The sequence below is a fragment of the Strongylocentrotus purpuratus genome, unplaced genomic scaffold (assembly GCF_000002235.5).
Source record: "Strongylocentrotus purpuratus isolate Spur 01 unplaced genomic scaffold, Spur_5.0 spur5_scaffold_20, whole genome shotgun sequence".
Classification (NCBI taxonomy): domain Eukaryota; kingdom Metazoa; phylum Echinodermata; class Echinoidea; order Camarodonta; family Strongylocentrotidae; genus Strongylocentrotus; species Strongylocentrotus purpuratus.
In genome coordinates, this window is record NW_022145606.1 from 23959849 (window position 1) to 23983033 (window position 23185).

At 36.4% G+C, this 23185-nt stretch overlaps 2 protein-coding genes across 2 annotated transcripts in view; both read right to left on the minus strand.

Moving 5' to 3' along the window:
* Positions 1 to 1592: 1592 nt before the first annotated feature.
* Positions 1593 to 14051, minus strand: LOC105441007. The gene is made up of 4 exons (XM_030992571.1): positions 13920 to 14051; positions 13227 to 13371; positions 6796 to 6907; positions 1593 to 3113 (listed from the first exon to the last, which is right to left on the minus strand). The coding sequence occupies exons 1-4, from the start codon at positions 14016 to 14018 to the stop codon at positions 2861 to 2863; spliced, it is 609 nt and encodes a 202-aa protein (XP_030848431.1). The 5' UTR covers positions 14019 to 14051; the 3' UTR covers positions 1593 to 2860.
* Positions 14052 to 15067: 1016 nt separating this feature from the next.
* LOC115927649 (UNC5C-like protein) overlaps positions 15068 to 23185 on the minus strand; it is a 42129-nt gene continuing 34011 nt past the window's right edge. The window contains exons 3-5 of the mRNA XM_030993773.1: positions 21665 to 21851; positions 16301 to 16530; positions 15068 to 15097 (exon numbers count right to left, since the gene is read on the minus strand). Coding sequence (XP_030849633.1) covers positions 15068 to 15097; positions 16301 to 16530; positions 21665 to 21851 — 447 coding nt within the window. The remainder of the gene's footprint in view (positions 15098 to 16300; positions 16531 to 21664; positions 21852 to 23185) is intronic.

Genomic DNA, 23185 nt, shown 5'->3' on the forward strand with positions numbered 1-23185 from the left:
ATAAATATCGTTGTGGTTTTAGATTGTTTTTCAAGACTTTTTGTATTTTAAAGGGTGATTACAGTAGAATAATATACAAAATTCATACAAAATGTACGCATTTTTTCAAACAAACTTCAACAATGCAAAACGGTTCACTTTAAAGCATTTTAAAAGTATATTAATGAACATTAATTTCAACAACTCTCCAACAAATGATTGATGCAATTGAAATTGGACTCTAATCCGGTCATTCTCAGCTGATCACTGCGCAACACCAACAACCGTACAGCTACAACACATCCTCTAGCTCCCCAGATCACAAATCTTAATATGACGCAACAGTCTGCTGAACTCAGACTGATTTACCAACTGATCGAATGAACAGAAGTCCATGACAGTTCACATCATTATCAATAACTATAAAAAAGGATTACAACATTCTTACAATGTATAAAATGAAAATAATTACTCATCGAATTCCTCATTTATATAATAAATTATTCAAAAACGGCAAAATCCTTATACAAATGATACCGGCACCAAATCGTGCACACTAAATATACAGTATTCAGTAATAAAAACCGAAAGAAACTCCTAAAATCAAGGAAAACAAATTACTTTTCCCCAGATAAACAGGTGAAACACAACACTAGGGCAAAACTCAGAACACGGCCCTGCACACATAATATTACCAAACCGTGAACAGATGCACTGTGCGCATGATATGCAATCTGCTATATAGATCAGACAGATTTCCACCTCCTCTAGCAACTGTACCTATCACGACTACTCTAATCGAACTATCCCTTCTCTCCTGTTTTAAATACAAAAACTCTCTGAATTAGAACAACAACATATTGAATATTCATGAAAACCTTACCTACTCATTTGTAAAAACTGTATACAGTGTATGTCAAAATATCGATTTTTCCTGTATTTGACCATTGAATTGTCCAAGAACTCATGACAGTTATTTTGCATATTGTGCAAAACTTTGCAGAAAAATCTGTGCAAAATATATATGGTGTACTCATTAAAGATTCACTATTATAATCTGCAGACTTATGCATATTAATCTAAACTAAAAGTGTGATAATATTTAAGACATATTCACCGGAGAAACATCATGGACTGTGTAAATCTTATGAACATACATAATATATATCATATATACAGTTAGATGTGATGTTATTGACATTATAACATCAATCATAAAGTTAATGTAGATGTAATGAAGATTACGATTAATCCAGTAACGCTAAATTACATTACTAATGTCAATTGGTTTGTTGTTTGGTTTAACCTGGCTGCTAGGAAAGCTTGTGTAAGTAAGCAACCAGGGGACCGACTGCCTAAAGTCCTCTTCCAAGGACTTGGTAATGAGAAGTAATGCCATATCAAAAGGTGCCTGCGCGTCGACTTAGAAAGTTGGATCTTCTGGTTACGAGACAATTTATCTACAACTGAGCCATCGCACACTCATTCCCAAGAGTTAATTTTTTAGTAAAACATATTTAGGATAATGGAAACGTATACATAACAATGAATCAGGGTAACTTGAAGAGTTTCTGCAATGAAATCCAATTCCATTTTGTGGATATTATTGGGCCTGCACAATAACATTTAGATTGAATATTTAGCGTAGATATGTGGAGTTACATGTAATTTCACGAAACTCGAAAAGCTGGATTGTGGTAGGGCAAACGTTCGATTTACGATCGAAACGAAAATCAAGGCTGTGGAGATTTATACACCTTTAAGGCCTGTTCCGATATGCCGCGGTAAACAAGCGCTACAACCACACCGCCCCCAAAACCGCGGATCAATGACAAGTATGTTAATGAACAGGTAGCTAGCTCTCACCTCTGTGTTATAAGATACGGAAATGTGAAGCGTGTTACACTTCTTTAATAAAGAATGATGCCGCTGTTTAACGCTTCATACCTGAACGAGGCTTCATTAGACTACAATACATGACATGATATGTAAAACCAGAAAATTAAATTTAAAATATGAAATATCGTAAAATGTTGTACAACTATGATTTATAATATAATTCTATTAATAAGAATGGATATCAACGCTAAATTCAATTCAATTTTGAGCGTTGATATATTTCTTGTTAATTATTATAATATCATTTTACTTTACGTTCGTATAATTGCAATACCTGTTAACTCCCCTTTTACAATGATGGTCCATTTATAACAATTACGTAATCATGGAATGTACAGTACACCTGAACATGTGGCCAAGTCAAAAGTGAAACGTTGCAAGTGCATTGTTATTGTCATCAGTGAATTCTTCATTTGTTTTGGAGGATGGACTAAGTTTTGGATTACAATCTCCCAATCAAATACGTCTACCAAAAACAGCACATTGTACTTCATGAATGATAACCTAATCAAAATCATTCAAAACATGTCTCCTTATCAAAGAAAAGGAGAATACAACGATGACATTCATGCATTGACGCATCAATATATATTATTGTCCAAAACCTGAAGAAGCTTGATGGGCTAAATATTATTTAACCTATTATTTAGCAGAGGGCCAAAATCGAAAAGAAGGGCTTGCTTGCTACTACTTCACAAACTAAACACACCTTCTCCATACGAAAAAGCCGAAAGTGCTTTTTTCTTCCGTTTTGATATTCCCTCGACTACTTTTGGCTAGTATCTTGGTAATTTAACTATACGATAGTAACTGGACATTTAGTTATTATAGTTATCTATTGTGTTTTTGGTCGTATTCGTATCTCCTCCGTCGCCGAACATAATTTCTCTGAAATATACGCACATTCTAATATGCATTCATGAGTGTTTGTGTGTGTGTTGATCAACATTTGTTCCCCCACATGGTTTCCCTTTTATCGGTATTAGTTACAGTAAATAATTAAACCCCCTAGATCAACTGCTCTCAGAACTTCATGTAAGTCAGCAACATCACGGTTTGATCTATCCATCCATTTCGCAAGGCATTCCCTCGTTGCCTTCTCATAGTCGCTCTTATACTTATCCAAAATGTTCCCGGCCTGGTTATGCTCGATTCCAAGCTTTCCGCTAAACTTGTTGTAAGCGTAGGTTGGAACGTGTTGTGCCAAGCTATTTAGCATTTCGTCGCTCACTTTCCTGTGTAGTTATATACAAAAAACATATATGAGTAAAAACAATTAAGATCGTAACGTTTTAACACATAAGTTACCTACCTATGTTTACAGCACTAAGTTTCAATGCAGTTATTTGTATTATTCTGTATCTTTTGGAGGGAATAGTTCAGTTCAGTTCAGTTCAGTTCAATTCATTAATTCTTTTCAAGAATTAAAACATTAAATCCGGAATGATTAATATATTTAGCTTTAATATCATAATATATACAACAATGGCAAATATACATAGAAAGAGAAAAAACGGAAACTACAAAAAAGTGTATAAAACTTAAATGGAGTAGTTCCCAGTAAAGGAAAAATACATGAAATGAACAATAGCAATAACAAAATACAAAATTATGTAGATTAATTAGTAACACACTACACCAACAAACACAAGCAATCATACAGGGAGGATGGGGGGGGGGGGGGTTAATTGTAATTGTAAATTTAAGGGAACAAAAATAATTTGAATAATCATCAATATTACCCTTTTCAACTTTGCTTTTATATTAGTTATATTTGTTGAACTCTTTAATTCCTCTGAAAGAATATTCCACACGCGTGTACCACTGTGTCTTCATGAGTTAAGTAAAATCTGTGTTTTAACTTTAGGATAATGACATTTTTACTTGAGCGAGTATTGTGAATATGGACCGATCTATTTATGTTGAACATTTAGGAAACATTGCAATGAGTAATATATTATGAATTGTACGAAACATTACTAATGCCATTTGCCATATCGAAGGTCGAGGGTTCGAATCCCGACACGGCAGTAATATCCTTTGGCAAGATATTCACCTACACCTGCTACTCTCCACCCAGGCGTTAAATGCCATGTATATCATTTATATTTAGGGGTTTTAAACGGAAGAATAATGGTCGTGAATGTGATCTAAAGCAAGAATTTGTGCATATTCTCAACATTTTCTTTTGTAATTTGTATAACGGTTCCAATTTCGTTGTTTCAACATTCGCCCAAAGATAGTGGAAAAAAAATCACGAACTTAACAAAGAATTCCTACAGTTTCTGAGACCTTGGAAAGATGGCTATTGAGACATAGTTCGAAGTCTAAGGTTACTCCAAGAAATTTGATTGTTTGGGAACAACTTAAAGGTACTATGTCCCTTTTGCAGCCAACCTCAAATTCTGTAGAACTTTGCAGGAATTATGAATATGTCATGTATGTCCCTATCTGTGAAATTTAAACGTTAGCAGTGTCCTCATATTCAAATAATGCATGGAAATCCATTTACTTGCTAGACTTCACTGTCAGACACTATTGAGTGACCGACTGGCTTTTTTCTTCTTTGGTAATAACATACATGAAAAGAGTTGTAAAGGGTACATGAGCATTTGTCTACATCAATTTGGCCAAGATTAAACTGATTGAATCTTTGCGCAGCATAAAACGTATGACCATTCAGTAAAATTGTCTGAAAATCAAGAATATTACTTTTGGGCTTTATAGCCCTAAAGTCGATTTGACAACTAATAGTCGTTATTTTCCCACTTGCAGACATTTTCATGCCCCACCTTTTTTAGGGAAGTTCTAAATTAGTATTATCTTTCAAATGCAGTTGGAATTTAACTTTTTCATTTTTTTGGCCTGCAAATGGGACATAGTACCTTTAAAGGGATTTGAATCATAAATAATCTTACATCGGAAATATTACGTTTTATATGTTCTTTACAAAAATACATAACATTAGTTTTATCATAATTTATCACCAATTCATTAGCATGAAACCAATTTATAATCTTAATAATTTCCTCATTTGTCTTATTTACAAGAATATCAAAATCATTATGAGAAGCAACTAAATTAGTGTCGTCTGCAAAGAGGACAACTTGGAAAAATGAGGAGACATTACATAAATCATTTATATTCATAAAAAAAGGAGCAGGCCCAGTGTCTAGCCCTGGGGGACTCCACACCGGACCCCCCGTGATGACAAATAACATTATTGTGAGGAGTATAATGAAAACGGTCAGATAAATAATCCTTAAACCAATTAAATGCAATACCACGTACACCGAATTCAGCTAACTTAGAAAGTAAAATATTGTGATTAATTACACCATACGCCCTACTCAAATTGAGAAATATACCAAGTGAGTGTAAGGTATTATTCATATTATTAAGGACATGATCACGAAGGACAATAAGTGCAAGATCACATGAGGAATTTGATAGAAATCCATATTGAAAATTATTTAACAGATTATTTTTTATCAATATGACTAATAAGTCTATTGTACATCAACATTCTGTTCCCGTTTGAAAAGACAGGAGAGTAACGTTATTGGTCTGTTATTTGAAAATATATGACGATCTCCTTTTTTAAATACCGTAATGATCTTGCCAGTTTCCATGTGTTTGGGAAATTTACCAGAAGAAAGTAAAAGATATATTATATGTACAAGAGGCTAAGTAATAAAATATATAACTTGTTTGATCTCAAACCCCGCAATTTTCCTTGATTTTAGCTGTTTAACAACTTTAATAATTTCGATTTCATGTGTAGGGCTCAAACAAATGGAGTTATGGCAATGGTTTGAAAGATAAGAAGAAAAATGATCAGTAGAAGCTTTAGCAATGTTAGATTTAATCTTAGTAGCAATATTCGACCAAATGAATTAAGTTCCTTAACTATGATTTGGTTGTCAGTTATTTTAATATCATCTTCCATAAAGTAACTAGTCAAATATATTTATATTTTTGCCAAGTACATCATTAATAAAGCACTTTTTTTTTGGTCACGCAATTTGTAAATTTGACCGATCGACATTTCGTTCCGTTGGGGGGGGGGGGGGGGGGGTAAGGTCATCCTTTTTACGTCACCATTAGCATAATTTATTTTATTTTAATTTTGTAAATAACAAAACACAATGAGGGAGGTTCTTCCAAAACACACACACACACACACACATTTTGAGGGAGGGTGGGGTTCGACCCCGACCCCCCCCCTCCCTGCGTACGCGGCTGATGATAGTAGAGGGTTTTTGAGGGGTTCATTGTTCACAGTATAAGTAAGTTATTTGAAATAAGGGCAGGTGATCTGTAATATAACTCTACAATATCACAGACTGAATTGGAGAAGCGTGTATATTAGTTAGGATATTGTCGATAAGAGTTGCAGATTTTGTTGTAATTCGTGTGGGCTTGTCTATTAAGGGACGGAACGAGTTATCGTATAAATTTTTCACAAAATTATTGACACAATTATCGGAACTAACGTTAAAAAAATGTATGTTGAAATCGCCCATAATACAAATATTCTTATTTTCGCAAGGATTTTTTTGAAGACATTCATCAATACTAGCATTTAAATTCTGAATAGATATACAAGGGTCTCTATAGATATGGACGGTATAATTTCGTCGAATTCTAATCTTATTATGTTCTATGTTTTTCCCTCTTGTATCATAACAGGGACATGCCCTTACACCTTTCGACACACATCAGAATTGTAGTCACAATGGGCGTTGATAGAGACAATACAAAACCGTTGTACCAGAACGCAAACAAATCTCGTTATACCCTTTTGATCTAGGCTGGCATATAGTTGATATTTAAGAACAATATCGATATTGTTCCCTAAGTTTTGGCCTATCCCATGAATAAGATTTTAATCAAGAATCATTCGAATGCACCAACCTGGCATTAGAAGTACATGCGGATGCACCTTGAGGAGAAATGTCGACTGGTGTGGATGCTGACGGTCTTGGAGATGTGGAATTTGTGATCCCTTGTGATGTCTCGGTTATTCCTGATTTTAAGAGTGGGTAAATGTGTTAGTTTCGTAAAACTATGTAGACATTATATGTTAATTTTATTAGTTGAGTAATCCTGTTGCATTATAAATTTACGTACGATTCAGTTACACACATTTATATTTTGCATGGATTAAATCTTCTTACCTTACATATAAACATAACCTATTTGTATATGTGCATGTGGATGTTTTATTTAATTCTGTATGTAAAGCTTGTTAACCTATGGTTATGTATGTTGCGTCTCTTACCCTTGTGCCAGAATGTGTATATGGAGAGCTTGAATAACGTGTTTTTTTTAACTTTGTTTGGCGAGGAAAAACCAAGATTAAAAAGAGTATTATGTTATTAGATTATAAACAGAGATGGCTAAAAATGATGCATTTCCCATCATTAATGAATGCCCATGTGAATATGGGAAAAAAAGGCCTTTTCAGGCGGAAGAGGACTCAAAATGAAAGCAGTATTTTGAAGACGCTACCAAACATGTAGAAGGTAAATATTTTTTTTCTTGTAATTATCTAATTCCCGTCATAAAATTATCTGTATCGGAATTAAACCTAGAGTTGTTAGAAACATCGGCAAAAACGAGGGAATTCGGTTGAAACTATAACTATATGGGAAAATATTTGTTTGAATAATAAGTTTATTCGAAGTGAGAAAAAAATTTTCATCATGAAAATGTTGGAAGTGAAAAACATTTTCAGTTAGATAGTAATGGGAAATTAAAGTCAGAAACAAGATTGGATAATGTAGATGTACTAAAAAATTAGAAACTATACCAAGCACTCGTTTATCCATCCATGAATGAACCTGCATTCAATCTGCAGATGTTTGAGATTTATTGTATTATTACAAACGCTCCTTCTATTCCCTTTCCTTTTCTTCTCTGCAAGTCACTCTTTAATATTTTTATTTTTATTGTTGTATCTAAGTTGAGGGCTGCGGGCACGTCAAGCTACTTTGATTATTTATGTAGCCCTCCTGAATCTAATGTAGCCTATGTATTATGTATTCAATATATTTGTTTAATTTCATTTATTATCTGTACACTATTAGATACACTTGAATATTGTATCTAACCATATTATGTGTATGAAAATATATGATGAAAAAAAGAAAAAAAAAAGATGCAGAAACCAATAAATCAAATCAAATCAAATCAAATTACTTCCTCGAAGTTAGAAGTGGAATATAGAAAATACAGATTTAGATAAAGAAAAACGTCTTAATGAATTGACTTTTTATAAATTTTATTAAAAATATTAAAAAAAGATATGTAGACACAACTATTTTCAAAATTATATACAAATAATTAGTTAAAGAAATAAGTGATCAGAGGCTGGTGAGGGATAAACTAAAAAATAAACATAATTGTGATTTTTTTTGAAGAAAAAAATCATAACTATATTCAGTGATCATTTGATCATTATTTCGAGGGAATTTCAATTTAGATTATTGCACGGAATTGAGTACACAATTTCTAACTTATATAAATTTAAGTTTATTGATACTAACTTATGTTCATTAGGTAAAAGAGAAGAATAAACTTATACGCACATATTTTATACGTGTGAATTTACTCGGAAGCTATAGGAAACGTGCAGTCCTTTCTTTGATTTTGTTAATTTGCGAAAATTAAACTGGGAAGAGATACAATTCGAAATAGATTTTCCCCGATGGAGGAAAAATATAGTTAGTAAACAATGTATTAATAATAGTAAAATATTTACTGTTTCTAAATAGGAAAATTAATATACAGCCTACCGAATATGATATTTTAATCCAGATTGAACTGGATAAGTTATCAGAAAACAAGATAGCATTTCTACGTAATTCTTTAACGCTTCACCTGACAAAGTGGGAAAAATGGAATGTGAAGTGGTTGTCATGTAGTAATTTTGGAATATGTTTGTTTATAAAGCTGGGAGTGTCATGGTCGAGTGGTTTAAGGCGCTTGACTGGAGATGCGAAGGTCGAGGGTTCGAATCCCGACAATGCAGTAATATCCTTTGGCAAGATATTCACCTACACCTGCTACTCTCCACCCAGGCGTTAAATGCGTACCCGGTAGGATGTGAAAGTCCATGTGGTTGGCCGAGCAAGTGTGCGCTTGTAAAATGGCAAATGGCTGGAATGCTCCTCAGGGAGTGGAAAAAATGTGCATACATTGTGTGCGGGTAAGCTTGAATCCGATGATCGGGGTAATAATATATCTGTAAAGCGCTTAGGCACATCGTTGGATCGATGTATTGAGCGCTATATAAAGACGGAATATTATTATTATTATTTAAGCTTGGTATTGTTTTTGTTTATATACATTGCTTTAAATTGGGATACTAATTCGGCTATTTCCTTTTGATTTTGATTCTATATTTATTTCTGGGTACTAGATTAATCTAGACGACAAAATGGGTTAACAAGAAATATTAGTAATTACGCATATTATCCACCTGAGACGCCCTCTTACCCTCACATTCAGGCTCTAAATGTCAGAAGCCTATTTTTCTTTTCACTAGGTAGTTTCAGAGGGAGAGAAGTTAGGAAGGGACAGGAGGGTTGGGTAGGAAGGGGGAGGAGGGAGTGAGACTAGGTTACTTAGGCAGAATGCACGCGGGGAGAATGGGGGGGGGGGGCATATGAAAACGTTTGCTTGGATTTGTCTCATAAAAGAAGTTGACCACAAACTGACTCCCACACGGTGTTGAGTGTTCAGGGGTCACGGGCCACTGGCTTCATCGGGCAGGTAGTTCCATTATGTGAATGGGTAAATTAACTATTACAAAATGAGGGGACACATTACATTGTACAATAGGGACACATATTGTTTTATTGTGCAGAACATATTGGCTCTTTTATTGTCTTACTTATTGAATGAAACTATAAAAACCAAATTGCATTTTGTATTCTAACAATTGGAGTACAAGGAATAATAACAGGTGAATGAAATGCATAAACATTATTGCAAAGTTGAAACTTTGATTTGATAAGGTTATCAAAATTCAATGCTTGGAAACATTCAAAGTAACAATTACTATAAATTACAAAACGCTTAAATACAGCCCCGGCATATCACCTGAAGAGCTCTCCGAACGCTGCCGAGATGTGTGAGATCACAGTATGGGCATGATTTGCACAAGCAGACTATGCCCCATGACATCTCACACATTTTCAGTGCCTCTTACTTTACTACCGTCAGGCCAATGTATAATATATTGCTTCACTCTAAACCCCGCGCATGGTTTTATTTTGATGACAAATGCAGCCATACAAAAATAAAGGAATCTGTCACTTGTAAATAAAGCAAGACGCCATTGTATATTCAGCTGCGCACACCGCGGTATGTTCGGCGTTTCAAGAGGGAACAAATGCAGTCCTTAATATCATTCCGGTTTTTTTTTCTTCAATTTTAAAGTCTGGTTTCTTTGATTTTTAATTAACCCCTATCCTGTGTATTTACAAGCAAAAGATTTTAGTTATCAGAATCGGGTCATATCCCCTTTTGAATGGTTTTACATGCCATTAAATTTATATACACTTAACTCATTGTAATTTGACGACTAATAGCTTTGCAATTATGTTCATTCTTTATGGGATGTCGTCTGCTTGGGCAGTATTGGTCCATATTGTGACGTCATTAAAACATCGTTATTTTTATGGCGAATCTCTCGTATATCCCAGCTGCTATCTAGTTGTTTGTATTTATATTTGTATAAATCACCCGATATGTAATTGACCTACAACTTGTACGATGGCCATCTGTTAGCTTACCAGTTTCTACTGATACATTATTTGACATATTTGTGATTTTCTTTGAATTTCACCTTTACCAACACGAACCCATTTAACAGAATGTCGGAACGTAAATTAATTTGGCGCGGTTGGAAAATGCATCTTTCTACCCTGCGACTTTAATGGTACGATCCAGTAAATTAAAACAGTAAAATGGCTCTTGTTTTAAAATAACTCATAAAATAAAACCCAAAACTTCAGTGATATCAGACAAAATATGTTATTTTTTACTAATAATTAAAAAAGATGTATAAACATTGTGAAAGTGTAGCATTTTACGATAAACGACACCGATTTAGCGAAGATGACGTCATTATTACGTGTTTATGTGCGCTTGCATCAGGGAATTCAAGGTCAAAAGGTCAATTCAGACGCTGATAAGTTATTGGTCAAGCCTTTTTGTTTCCTTTATTCCGACAAAATTATACAATCAATAAAAACAAGTTTAATACCAGAAGAAAGCAAACGATTAGTATTTTCATAAACCGCTTGCCCCAAAGTCGTTTGACCTCAGTGAAATGAGTGAGAGCTCGCGAGAGCGGCCAAAGTGTGATTGAAACTCACTATTTGCTCTTCTCCAACGCAAAAGAGACGACATTGTGCTTGATAAATATATTTTTTCCGACACAAGTACAGAAAATTTGCATATGGTCTTTTTATATTATACATTACGAAATGTTACCCGAGTGACTTCCGGGCACCCCAATGCTGGAAAGAAACGCACATTTTAGAAAACTTCACTTTTTCATGGAAACATGCTTATTTGCTCTATGCACGCAAGTCAGATTAAGCGGATGATACAACGTTTCCATATTGGGGGTCAGGGAGAACATTTTCATTTTTCATTTTCATCTTCCTTCAATGGTATGAGTTGTAATATATTTGTTGCTTTTGATATTTGAATGTAGTGTTTATAATTATTATGTTATAAAAATGAGAGGGAAAGGGAAAGAAAAAGAAAAGGAAAGAAAGAGAAAAGAAGAAAGAAAGATAAAACAAGAAAAAGAGGAAGGAGATGAAACAAAGGAAAGGAAATAAAGGAAAGAAAAGTAGCCAAGGACAAGAAGAGAAAAAGAGAAAAAGGAAACAAAAGAAACGGGGGTGAAAGAGAAAAAAAGAGAGAGAGAGGGGGGGGGGATGATGGATGGAGTCGCCACGTCCAGGGAGCGAGAAAGAAACGCATAGATAATTATGTGGCTGTGTCGGGTCCGCTGTGTCGGTATTCTTGCTCAATCATAGTGTATTATATCCTGCATTAAAAATTTGTTGGCTTTTGATTGGTTGAGAGCTCGTCACATGACCAGAAATGTTTGAACTATTTTTAGAAAGTACTATATGAGAGTACTATTTCGGTTTCCTATTTGGGAGGTGAAAAAAAGATTTAATTTTTTTTTTTAATTGAATCAATTTTTTTTTTTCAAATCTTAATTTAATGAAAACAAAATATTTTAAATCTTTTTCGATAAAAATTGACATTTTTTTTTGTTCTAAATTTTTATTTTTAAATATAAATTTTTGATGCAGGATATAAAACAAATATGCCATGCCTTCTATTCGAAGTACTGGTAAACTATGGGCCTCGGTGACTCCAAAAGTACCATTTGCTTCGGGGCTGCGCCCCTCAGCAAATAGTACTATTGGAGTCACCTCTTGCGCATAGTTTTAACCAGAACCTCTCAAGGCAGTGTATATTTGTATACTATATCAATGCAGCAGTTTAAAGTCGGTGAGATGTATTATGTCGGTCGGCCGGCAATATTTTTCCCTACGAACTGTGACTTTTTTGGGGGACAAAAAATTATTTTTGAAAATTTAGACAATGATTAAAAGTCGGTACAACGAAATCTTCTTTTTTCTCTAATAATTAATGAAAGGTCAAAGCTTCCACGCTTTGCGCGGGAGGGAGGGAACTGAATTCAGACAAGGATTAAGAATCGAAAACAGTACAACGAATCGTCTTCTTTCTCTAATAATTTAATGAAACGTCAAAGCTTTCGCACTTCGCGCTCGGGAGAGGGAAACTGAATTCAGACAAGGATTAAGAGTAAAGAACGGTACAACGAATCGTTTTTTTTCTAATAATTTAATGAAACGTCTAATCTTTCGCGCGGGAGGGGGCGGGGGGGGGGGATGAAGGGACTGAATTCAGACAAGAATTAAGAATCAAATAAAGTTCAACGAAGCGTCTTCTTTCTCTAATAATTTAATGAAACGACAAAGCTTTCGCGCGGGAGGGGGAAAACTAAGAATAATTTAGCTATAGGGTTCATTTTTTTTAAATTGGGACATTGACATTCGTATATTTTTCGGTAATTGTTGGCTAGTTTTGTCGGTAATCGGTAACCTCTACACCCCCACTGATGAAGAATGTCTAGCGACGCCCCTGGCCACAAAAGGAAAGATTGTAACGTTGCTATCAATGTTAACTACCACGGCAACATAACCCAAGAGTTTATCAAATGTACGTTTCCATGGAAATGATCATCAGTGGTTAGTTTTATGCAACGAGACCCAGATACGTACCAGAGTATTTCACACCGAAGGCATGTTCTTCGTTACAATGAAGATGCATGTTGATCTTGAAAGGTACATTGGCATCGCTGGTCCCCTTTACTAGGAAATTAACATTGTTTCGATCCAATCTATAGATATCATCTAGCGATACGGTCTTCATTGTGAAATGGAAACACACACAAAATACAGAAAATAAATATTAAAGATATAAGTCAATTAGAAAGAGCTATTCTGATAGCCTATGCATACAGAAATATAACTTTTGTTTAATGTAATTTCCCATTTTGTTTGTTTTGTTGATGAGAGCACGTTAAATTAATTCTCTTGAATCCTTGGGGATCGCGTTGCACCAAAAAACATAATTAATAACAATAAAGGTAAACAAATCTTTACGTTAGTTACACAGTTGGCAAATTCTCCTGTTTTGGTCACCATGAAGGCAAAGATTTGATCGTATGAAATGGCCTATTCGTTTTGCATTGGTATGACATAAGTATTGGGGGAAATGAGCGAAGAACATGATATCATAGAGCTTATATAAAATAATTCTAAGGAGTAAGGATTAAGAATCCAGAGTTTGTAGTAATGATCGATCATTGCTTCGTTCCTTTCACCTCCAACCTCCATTGAAGATCACATTATTACCCTGCATTTTAAATCATGCGTTCTGAAATATAGCCAGTGTATAAATTGTTCAAGTACCTTTTCGTTCTCGGTGCCATGACCGCTGTCGACCTCCCATCTGATCTTCAGCTCGCCTGTCTTCCAGAGCACGAAAAGGTTTTTTCTTGTCGGAGCCATCTTTTGATAACGGAGCCTTTTTTCTTGTTTTTCGATGAACTAATTATATCGTTTTTGTACAGAGAATAAATAAAAAATGGAAAAAAGGACGAAGGAGGAAGCATTAAATCTCTTTATCTTAACACCATCGACTACATAAATTTATCCTGTATTTCCTTTTTCAAATAATTTAGCTTTATTAAAAAAAAAAATTAATTTTTTTTTTTTTTATATCCCATTTCTTGTGAAATTCGAAACATAAGAATGAAAGGTGTACTGTTGAATAAAAACCTTTGTTGAATACGTTTGGGTATAAGCTTCAATATTTCAAATTCTCGAAAGGATATAAATCGGCACAAATCAATTCTTCATATATTTGAAGAAAAACTCTCTCTCTCTCTGTATTTAGATGTGTAACAAATGATACAAGAGAGAAAGAAAAAAAAAAGGCGTTTTAGACATTTCTGTTAACAGACTTTTTGTTCATATTGGGCTTCTTGAAGTTAATCATATTAAATCTAGATTTATAAATTGCTTAGATATGGAGTGCTGTCTCTATGTGCTTTACAGGTAAGTTCACTATTTGTACCCGGTCACCAGATTCATTAAGGTATATATTAAGCACGATTTCGATTCCCTGGCGAGTTTATCATCACCATGAGGACAAATAGCAATTTCGAGTTAAATCGAAATGCCATATAACAGAATTGTATCCATTATATCTGTATATAATACGCAAATAGTTCCATTGTAGTAATACACTGTCGCTAATATTTATAGGTGGAATATTTTTGTTTTACCCCAATTTATAGAATTATTTAAAAAATAATTTAAAAATGATAGATATAGATAAAAGTATACATTTTCAGATTTTATTGAATAATAATTTGCAAATGTGTGTTTTGCGTGACTGCTAAAGCATGTGTATGCTTCTATGCTTATCAAATAGGAGACCTACACCCTAGCATAAATGACAGCAATGAGTATTAATTCCCCACAAAAGGGCACTAATAAAGCACATCGACACGGTTTTGATCCTGGGGCCTCACAGTTACGAGGCCATTAATTTGTCACTGAACCATGATTGTACGCATCGGCGGCTAGGGTAGGGGGCAGTTTCCATAAATAAAAAAAAACAAAACAGAAAGTGCAATAATTTTTCAATAATTTATTGCATTTTACCCCGGTTCCCAACATTAAAAAATCCTCTGTGTGCCCATGCCTTGAGCCATAATGCATGGCCATCCAGAGTTTCTGTGTATGTTGGGGACCGGGGTAAAATGCAATAAATTATTGAAAATTTATTGCATTTTCTGTGTGTTTATTTATTTATGGAAACTGCCCCCTACCCTAGCTCCCGCTGCATAAAGTCATGGTTCAGTGACAAAGCAATGGCCTCGTAACCGTGAGGCCTCAGGATCAAAACCGTGTCGATATGCTATATTAGTGCCCTTTTGTGGGGCATTAATCCTCATCACTGTCATATATGACTTAAGGGCGTAGGTCCCCTATTTGATAAGCGTGGAAGCATACACATGCTTTAGCAGTCACGCAAAACACACATTTGCAAATTATTATTCAATACAATCTGAGAATGTATACTTTTATCTATATCTATTATTTTAAAATTAATTTTAAAATAATTCCATAAATTGGGGTAAAACAAAAATATTCCACCTATATGAACGACAGTGTAGAAGTATTGAAAAACAGGTAACATATCTCTGAATATAGGGACACGGGGCGGTATTAATTTCTCCTTACAATACAAAATGATGATGATGATGATGATAATAATAATATTGACGGTGACAATATAATAATAATTACTATAAATACTACTGCTTCTACTGATGATGATAATGATAACCGATTATGAGCGGGAAAGAAAGTGGGAATAGAAGGTAATTTGGAGTGGACTACAAAAGATTAGTTAAACAAAAATATTAAAACAAGCCCATTTCATAACTTAAACCACTTATAAAAATCATTTTTAAAAACAACTTTTGCTATTTATGTTTTATACTGAATGTATATTTTTCACAATATTATAATTAATAATAATAATAATAATAATAATAATTACATTTATAGAGCGCTTTATACAGACGTTTCTAAGCGCACAGGTGGTACTGTCTAACTTATAATTATTCAACATGTTCAAAACCGTAAAAGCAACAAAATACTACTAATACAATACAATACAATACAAATCAGTTGAATGGAATTAACTACTTGTGTGCGCCTCCAGTAAACTATAACTGATAAAAAAGGTGGGTTTTGAATGTTGGCAAATTACTCACATCTTCAGTCCCAGGAGTATCATTGTACAGACGTAGATGACAGTATTTTGAATGGAGGTGACTCATTGATTTTGGAAGGTAGGGCGTAGAAGCGACACGTTTTCCAATGAGGTTGTCAGAAATTACCATGAACATTTCACAAATTGAGAAATTTGTAATGTAAACTTCAAAGACATCCTTTCCTACAATGCACCTAGGTGTTCCAGTTGATGACATTTCTTTCTTTATGACTACAAACGTGCGGATGATGTAAATGGAGAGAGAGAGAGAGAGAGAGAGAGAGGGGGGGGGGAAGCATTATAAAAGAGTAACACGAATAAAAACATGACACCCATCACCATTAAATCATCACTATAAATAAATAAATAAATCGAATGAAACAGACTTTGAAATGTGGGTTCACTGGAAGATTTTTTTCTTCAAACCATGGTGCAGTGTATCCACACAACGTTTGCAAATGCGTTAACAGTATGTAACACAAGTGATGACAGTGCATTGTGTACCATTGTCTCAATAATAATGTTCGTATTATGTCCACGCCGGCCGCGAATTTGCGATTCCCAAAAGGAAACATTTTGAGCAACGTGATTGGTTAAAAAAGTTATAAAGACACGCCCACATCGACGCGAGCCATCTCATCATGGCGGTGCGAATGTGTCTGGGGCCAGGTCCGAGTGAACCATCAAATCTTCAAAATGATTTTCCAAATCTGCATGCAAGTAGATATTTAGACCCTGTATTTAATTATTTTATTATAAAGACGCCATGACCAGATCCGTGTCTATGACTTTTGGAAAGATGTTTGCATGAATGGGCTGCACATAAACAATGGATAACAGTGGGCCTGTATGTGCCTGTAGCTAGCTCGCGTGTGAAGTGCATTGTACCTAACAACACGGATACTTACAACACGGATACTTACAACCCCACAAACGACTTATATCCCGACACAGCTTCCTCGATTCTGTCCCACCACCTGAACAGAATCCTCCACCATCAGTCAAGCCCGTACTCATCAAAGGTCTTAACCTGAAGTGGCCGGAGTGGCAATGCCTAAATCGAATGCGGACGAGAATGGGACGGTGTAAGGTCAATATGGCAAGATGGGGCTATGCCCATGAAGGAGATACTCTCTGCGACTGCGGAGAGACTCAGACGATGGACCACCTCTTGCAGTGCGGCGGAACGGGTTGCACAGATGAAGACCTGTCCCTTGTTAATGAAACGGCCATTGCAGCAATCGAGCGATGGAAGAACTTAATTTAATTTAATTTACTTCTAAGTTAAGGAACTTTACATTACTATCTTGATCTAAGGAGACACGAACGAACGAACCTAACAACATAGCGTATGGGCAGTCCTGAGTGTTTTGTTGAGCCTAGCCATGCATTGTATGAACATAGACAATAACACAAGTTACATGTAGAGTTAGATGATAGATCTTTTAAGTTAGATACAAGTATGTTCTAATGAAATATAGATATCGATTGGGTGATTTTTTTTTTGTAGATATAGACCCTAGATCTATAGACCTATGATAAAAAAATAAAAAATGGAACATTATTTATTGGGGGAGGGAGGGGGAGGGGGGGGGGGGGTCTAACTTTACTAGTCTAGATGTCTATGTATAAATGAGAGCTTGAGTCTGAGGGGAAAAAGGGGTTGCAGAGAGGCCCAGCAGTTGTTCTAATAATCAGAGTTTGATGAAAGAATTAGGCATTACAAAATTTCCAGGTCAGAAATCCTCAAACAGATTAAAATGGTAAAACTAGAGAAAGTTTCCAAAATTAAATTAATTCATCTCGACTATACATGTAGATCTAGTCATGAGTATTGTTCAAACAGGATAGACTACAGGATATCACATTTTTGGAGGCCCCCCCCCCCATGGACTCGAGTGATCAAAATAACCCAATGGGATTAGGGTTAACACACACAAGCTTAACCTTCAAGTTCAGTATGGACCAGAATATGTCATGAAAGCAGCTGACATAGCAAACTGCCCTGACTTGTACTTTTGCCACAGGTACTGGTCATTTCAACAACAACAAAATCTACAGAAGTGCACATTTGTTTGAAATGAAAATGAAATTCTTTCAGTGTACATCAAACATGATCATATGCAACAATTCTACTGAAGGGAAAATGGCACTATTAAAGTACATTTCGATTTTTTTTTTTTTTTGGGGGGGGGGGGGGGACCTGTGCCTTTAATGCAAGAGGGTTTATGGTCTGATTTCCTAAAAGTTTGATATGAACTTGCCGACATATCAAATGAAATATGTGGGGCGGTCTAGGGACACCTACAATCACAACACTTATACTGCTGTAATTGCTCTAGGTGGATAATCATGACCTATAAGCCGAAATGGGTTTTTATTATTTGTTTAGCATGTATAACTATTGATTTTGTCAAAATTCATTTTCCAATGACTTTGTCATATGGCTTTAGCTTAGTCCCACCCCAGTGGGGAATAAAGGAAACCAAAACCCTCAGGACAACTCAATTTTAATGAAAAGAGGGGACAGAGAGAAGCAATTTAAAAAAGTTAATTCAAAATCTGTTGAAAAATGAGAGAGTTATGAAAGTTTGTAGTCTCAGTTGAGTTTCTATGGCGATCCTCAAATTGGCAATATTGATTTAAAATGGCAGGCTTTTGTGGACAACTCTCCATTTGTTTTGTATTACAATTTTCAGATTTTCTCCATTTTGTTTTAAGATGCTGCTTCTCTCTTTGTGAACCCAACATATGTTGTGTAAAATACATTTTCCCCATGATATATCTTGAGCTTAGGAGACAAGCTGTCCCTTGAGAGAAAATGGAGAAAATCTGAAAATTGTAAGCCGCTAAAATCAAACTCACTGCTGTTTTTGGTAGAAAGAGGGTAACATTCGCTGGCTTGTCCTCACCTCACTCACACAACCCAGATCACTCTCTCCCAACCATTAGTGATGATTGGTCAGCTCTTTTCAGACAGATTCTGCAGAGACTTGATGACATAGAAAAGAAGGCAGATGAATGGCTGCAGCTTTCTCCATCTTGCTCATGCTCCATGAGTCAGCCGAATCTCTCGAAGCAACCAAGCCATCCTTCAGAGAGAAACACCGTCCAGACCTGGTCCAGACCGTTACACAAACCACACCGCACCCAACATCTTTCTCATCAGTCGGTACTCAGACGACCAATGAACTTCATCAGACTAGAACGCATCGATCGGTATCCTCTGTAAGTCTGCACACCTATCCAGCGATGCCTTCTGCGTATCCCGATGATCTCAGCACTAGAATACTCCAGTTCCAGCAGCAAGACAAGGAGATTGAGCAGATCAAGCAAATTGTAGCAAGTCATCAGAAACTGACACCCAAGTTTATCCAACAATTTCATCCAAGAATTCGTCGATATCTATGGCAGCTTCCCCGCTTCACGGTCCACAACGGCATCCTCTCCCGCACGAAGATGGATGTGAAGACGAAAGCTATAGTCCACCAAGCAGTCATCCCTGGAAGTCTCATCCCGCATGTCTTGTCGCTCATCCACAATCATTTTACGTCAGGCCATTTCAACATACAGCAAACGCTAGACCAAGCCAAGTCCGAGATGTTCTGGCCATTCATGCATAGAGACATAATGAATTTCTATGGGTGCCTGCAAACTATGTGCACCCCTCCTCTCTCTTGTTTTCGTACTTCCCCTCTCTCTTTCTCTCAACTTGCATGTGCTCTTTTAAATTTCCTCTTCCTTCTCATTCCCGTCACTTTTTTTTTCTCGCCTCGAGTCTCACCGACCCATCTCTCTCTATGCGTTACTGATACACACCTTCAGTAGCAGAATTCTAAGGCATGTGAGTAGTTTGCAGGCACATATACAGAGTCTGAATCGTGAGACTACAGTAGGCCATTTCATGTAGATAGACTTCCCTCAGACTAGCCTTTAAACAAGGCCACGTGCCTGATAGACGCCGAGCGACTAAAAAGAGACTAATCGCGAAAACCTGAATGAACGTCAGTGCGAATTGTCCAGACCTGTGGACTTTATCAATCTGGTTTGGATTTCTTATGTTAACCCTTGTTTCCGACTGGAACTCGCTTCAGAAAACGTAGTGTCCAATCAGCGAACGTATCCTCGCACGACGTCAGCATATAGTATCCATCACACACACACACACACACACACACACACACACAGTAAACTCTACGTAGTGCGAACATGGACCTACCTGCCTACTATACGTACGTGCTAAGACCACTGACCTCTACATGGAACTAATCACGAACGAAGCCAACTGGGAGATCGCCGTTCTGATTGGTCTATAAATCCAAAGTAGGCGTATTGGCATGCTAATATGTATCTATGAATAATTCATGCGGAGCAGTGAAACCCACTTTGCAAAAGGCCTCGTGACATTCGTCACTCGGTCGCGCGTTCACCCGGGGTATCTAGACTCATCTCAGCCGCTTAGCCGGAGTCACGAGGCCTTGTCAAAAGGCTACCCTCAGACATGATATCTTTCGTAAAGTGTCAAATTAGAGTCTGTGCTTGCAGACTGACATTGTGAGTGTGTGTGTGTCTGTGTCAGCTGTGAGCGAGCCCGAGCGTGCAGTAAATGACGTAATATTTATTTCTTCTCTCGACCAATCACGTTGCTCATAAAGTCTCCCATAGCTGAATGGTTTGGGAATCGCAAATTCGCACCCCGGCCCCCCCCCCCCACTCAGAGGTCGGAATGACCGCATGGGTGTTGCCAAAGTGTCCGGTAAAGGGGTACTTTTCGTGTGACAATGTCCGGCACGAAAATTGTAAAAAAAAGGGGGTGTATTTGACTTTTCACCCGGAGATTTCTTTAAAAAGGGGATTTTTTTCTTCTTTTTCTCTCTCATCTCTTTGGACTCCTGAGAAATTATTCCGAATTTAAGGGGGTACATAGAGCATTTTTCCTGATTTAGGGGGGTCTCCAAGGCAGGAAAAGCCCGCGAAAAGCCCTCGAAAGTGGGTTCGAAAATGTTGGCAGTCCTCAGATAGGGGGTGCTTTCAAAAAGAGGGAACAAGCATAAGCGTACCCTAAATAACACTGAGTGGGGGGGGGGGGGGGCGGGATGGCCACACTCTATTTCACTCTCCTCAGATTGATTTCTTATTGTCTCCACAGTGTATTATAACTGTTTCCGAACGTTGGGTCTACAATGAGTGTTCCCATAGTTTCCAACCTCCGTCTTTCTCTATCCCTGATTATCCACAATACTAAAGTTTCCACACTGTGTACTGTTTGCCCCTTGTCCATACCTTCTTCACACTGTAGTATCATTGTTTCTGCGGAATGTGTTTTAATCGTTTTCACAGTTTAGAGTTAAGGTATTACACTCACTTTTCGTATCGCCATTAGTGAAGTGCATGGTGACTTTGGCTTTGGAGGGGTCTGTTAACACTGCACAGTGAGGGATGACCAACTTTAAAGGCTTCTCAAACGTGGTCCCCGATGGTTCACATACTACACCAGGAGAGACAATAGCTTCATTCTCGGCGAAAAGGACCCTTGACGGCTGATGCAGAACCTGAGAGATATGACAATAAATCGGGTGCATAAAAATAGGTATTACTAGTATATCTATCAAATCTTACACTGTTTTTTAGTATTCCAAAAAGAGATTTGTGATGACGTCATACTTTACCACTATGAGTGGTGAAGTTTGACGTCATCAAAAAATCTATTTTGTTCATAACATAAGGACCAGAGCAATTTAACACTGAGTTCCTACAGGAAATCTATTTATTCAGATGGTCATATCTCAGTCAATAGCTTAACATATTCAATTGGCTTTCGACATTAGGACATTAAAGAAAATATTGAGAAATTCAAAAATAGATTTGTATGATGTCACAGCTTCGGTACTCTATAGGCTACAAATATGAAGAGCTTAAATCAAGCAAAAATGAAACAAAACAAAATAGAAAAATTGGTATTACAAGACCGACAAATAGCAACGACAACAGATATTTTCTAAAGCTTTTTGTCTTGCCCTCTTCGGAGTAAAATGCAGAAATTAACAGAAATGTTGTTGATGTTGGAATAGAAATGGCGCTCTTCAATCTTTAAAAAAAAAAAAGCGCCACAAAATGTCCATATTAATTGCATCAAGATGAGTCGTTATAATCGTTTAATTCTGTCCCATTTTAGCGTTTTCTTTAGGCATCGAATATCTGGTCCTTTCCGCATCGTAAAATTGTATTCTTTTTAATTTGAATTTTAATAACTTTCTTCTTCTTATTTCCGGTTATTTCTCACTAAATCGTTTTATTAACTTAAAAGCCGAACAAAAGACAATACAACCGGAAAAGTCAAGAAAAGCAAAACAGGCGAAAACAGGGCTGTGACTTTTTGTCGTAAAAGTAAACGCAAAGCAAGCCGTTGATTGGCATGGGGCTGTAGCAACGCTAGCTAGAATAACACAAGGTTGCTTACGAACTATTTCTTATCCTTCTTTTTTCCTTCTCAGATTCAAGTGATAAACCCAAAGAGAAATAAAAAGAGAGGAGGGGGGGGGGGAGGTGACATCCCACCAAACGAGAATCCAGGATACACCTCACATTTTTGGTAATTATAAAATCATCTTGTACAGTCCAGCATAATATGAAGAGAGAGAACGAGAGAGGCAGCGAGAGGGAGAGAGAGAGAAAAAAGGGGGCACCTCAAATGTATGCCATTACAGCGTCCTATAAGGCTACGCAATACTTTCATGGTAATCCCTTTATAGTGGGGTACGGTTTGTCACTGAAACAGCTCCCGTAGGATTTTTGTGCCAAAGTTGATTTTTTTTTTTGCTGGTTTGGCCTCAAAAGGGTCCCAATTGGCCAAAAATGATGGGGTGCAAATTTTCAGACCCCTCCT

What these genes read in the sequence shown, in the direction of transcription:
- LOC105441007 (XM_030992571.1), bottom strand. Translation starts at nt 14,018, where the DNA reads ATGGCTCCGACAAGAAAAAACCTTTTCGTGCTCTGGAAGACAGGCGAG. An exon ending in ATGGCACCGAGAACGAAAAG is followed by an intron (nt 13,372 to 13,919) that starts GTACTTGAACAA and finishes TTCACAATGAAG; the next exon opens with ACCGTATCGCTAGATGATAT. An exon ending in CTTCGGTGTGAAATACTCTG is followed by an intron (nt 6,908 to 13,226) that starts GTACGTATCTGG and finishes TCTTAAAATCAG; the next exon opens with GAATAACCGAGACATCACAA.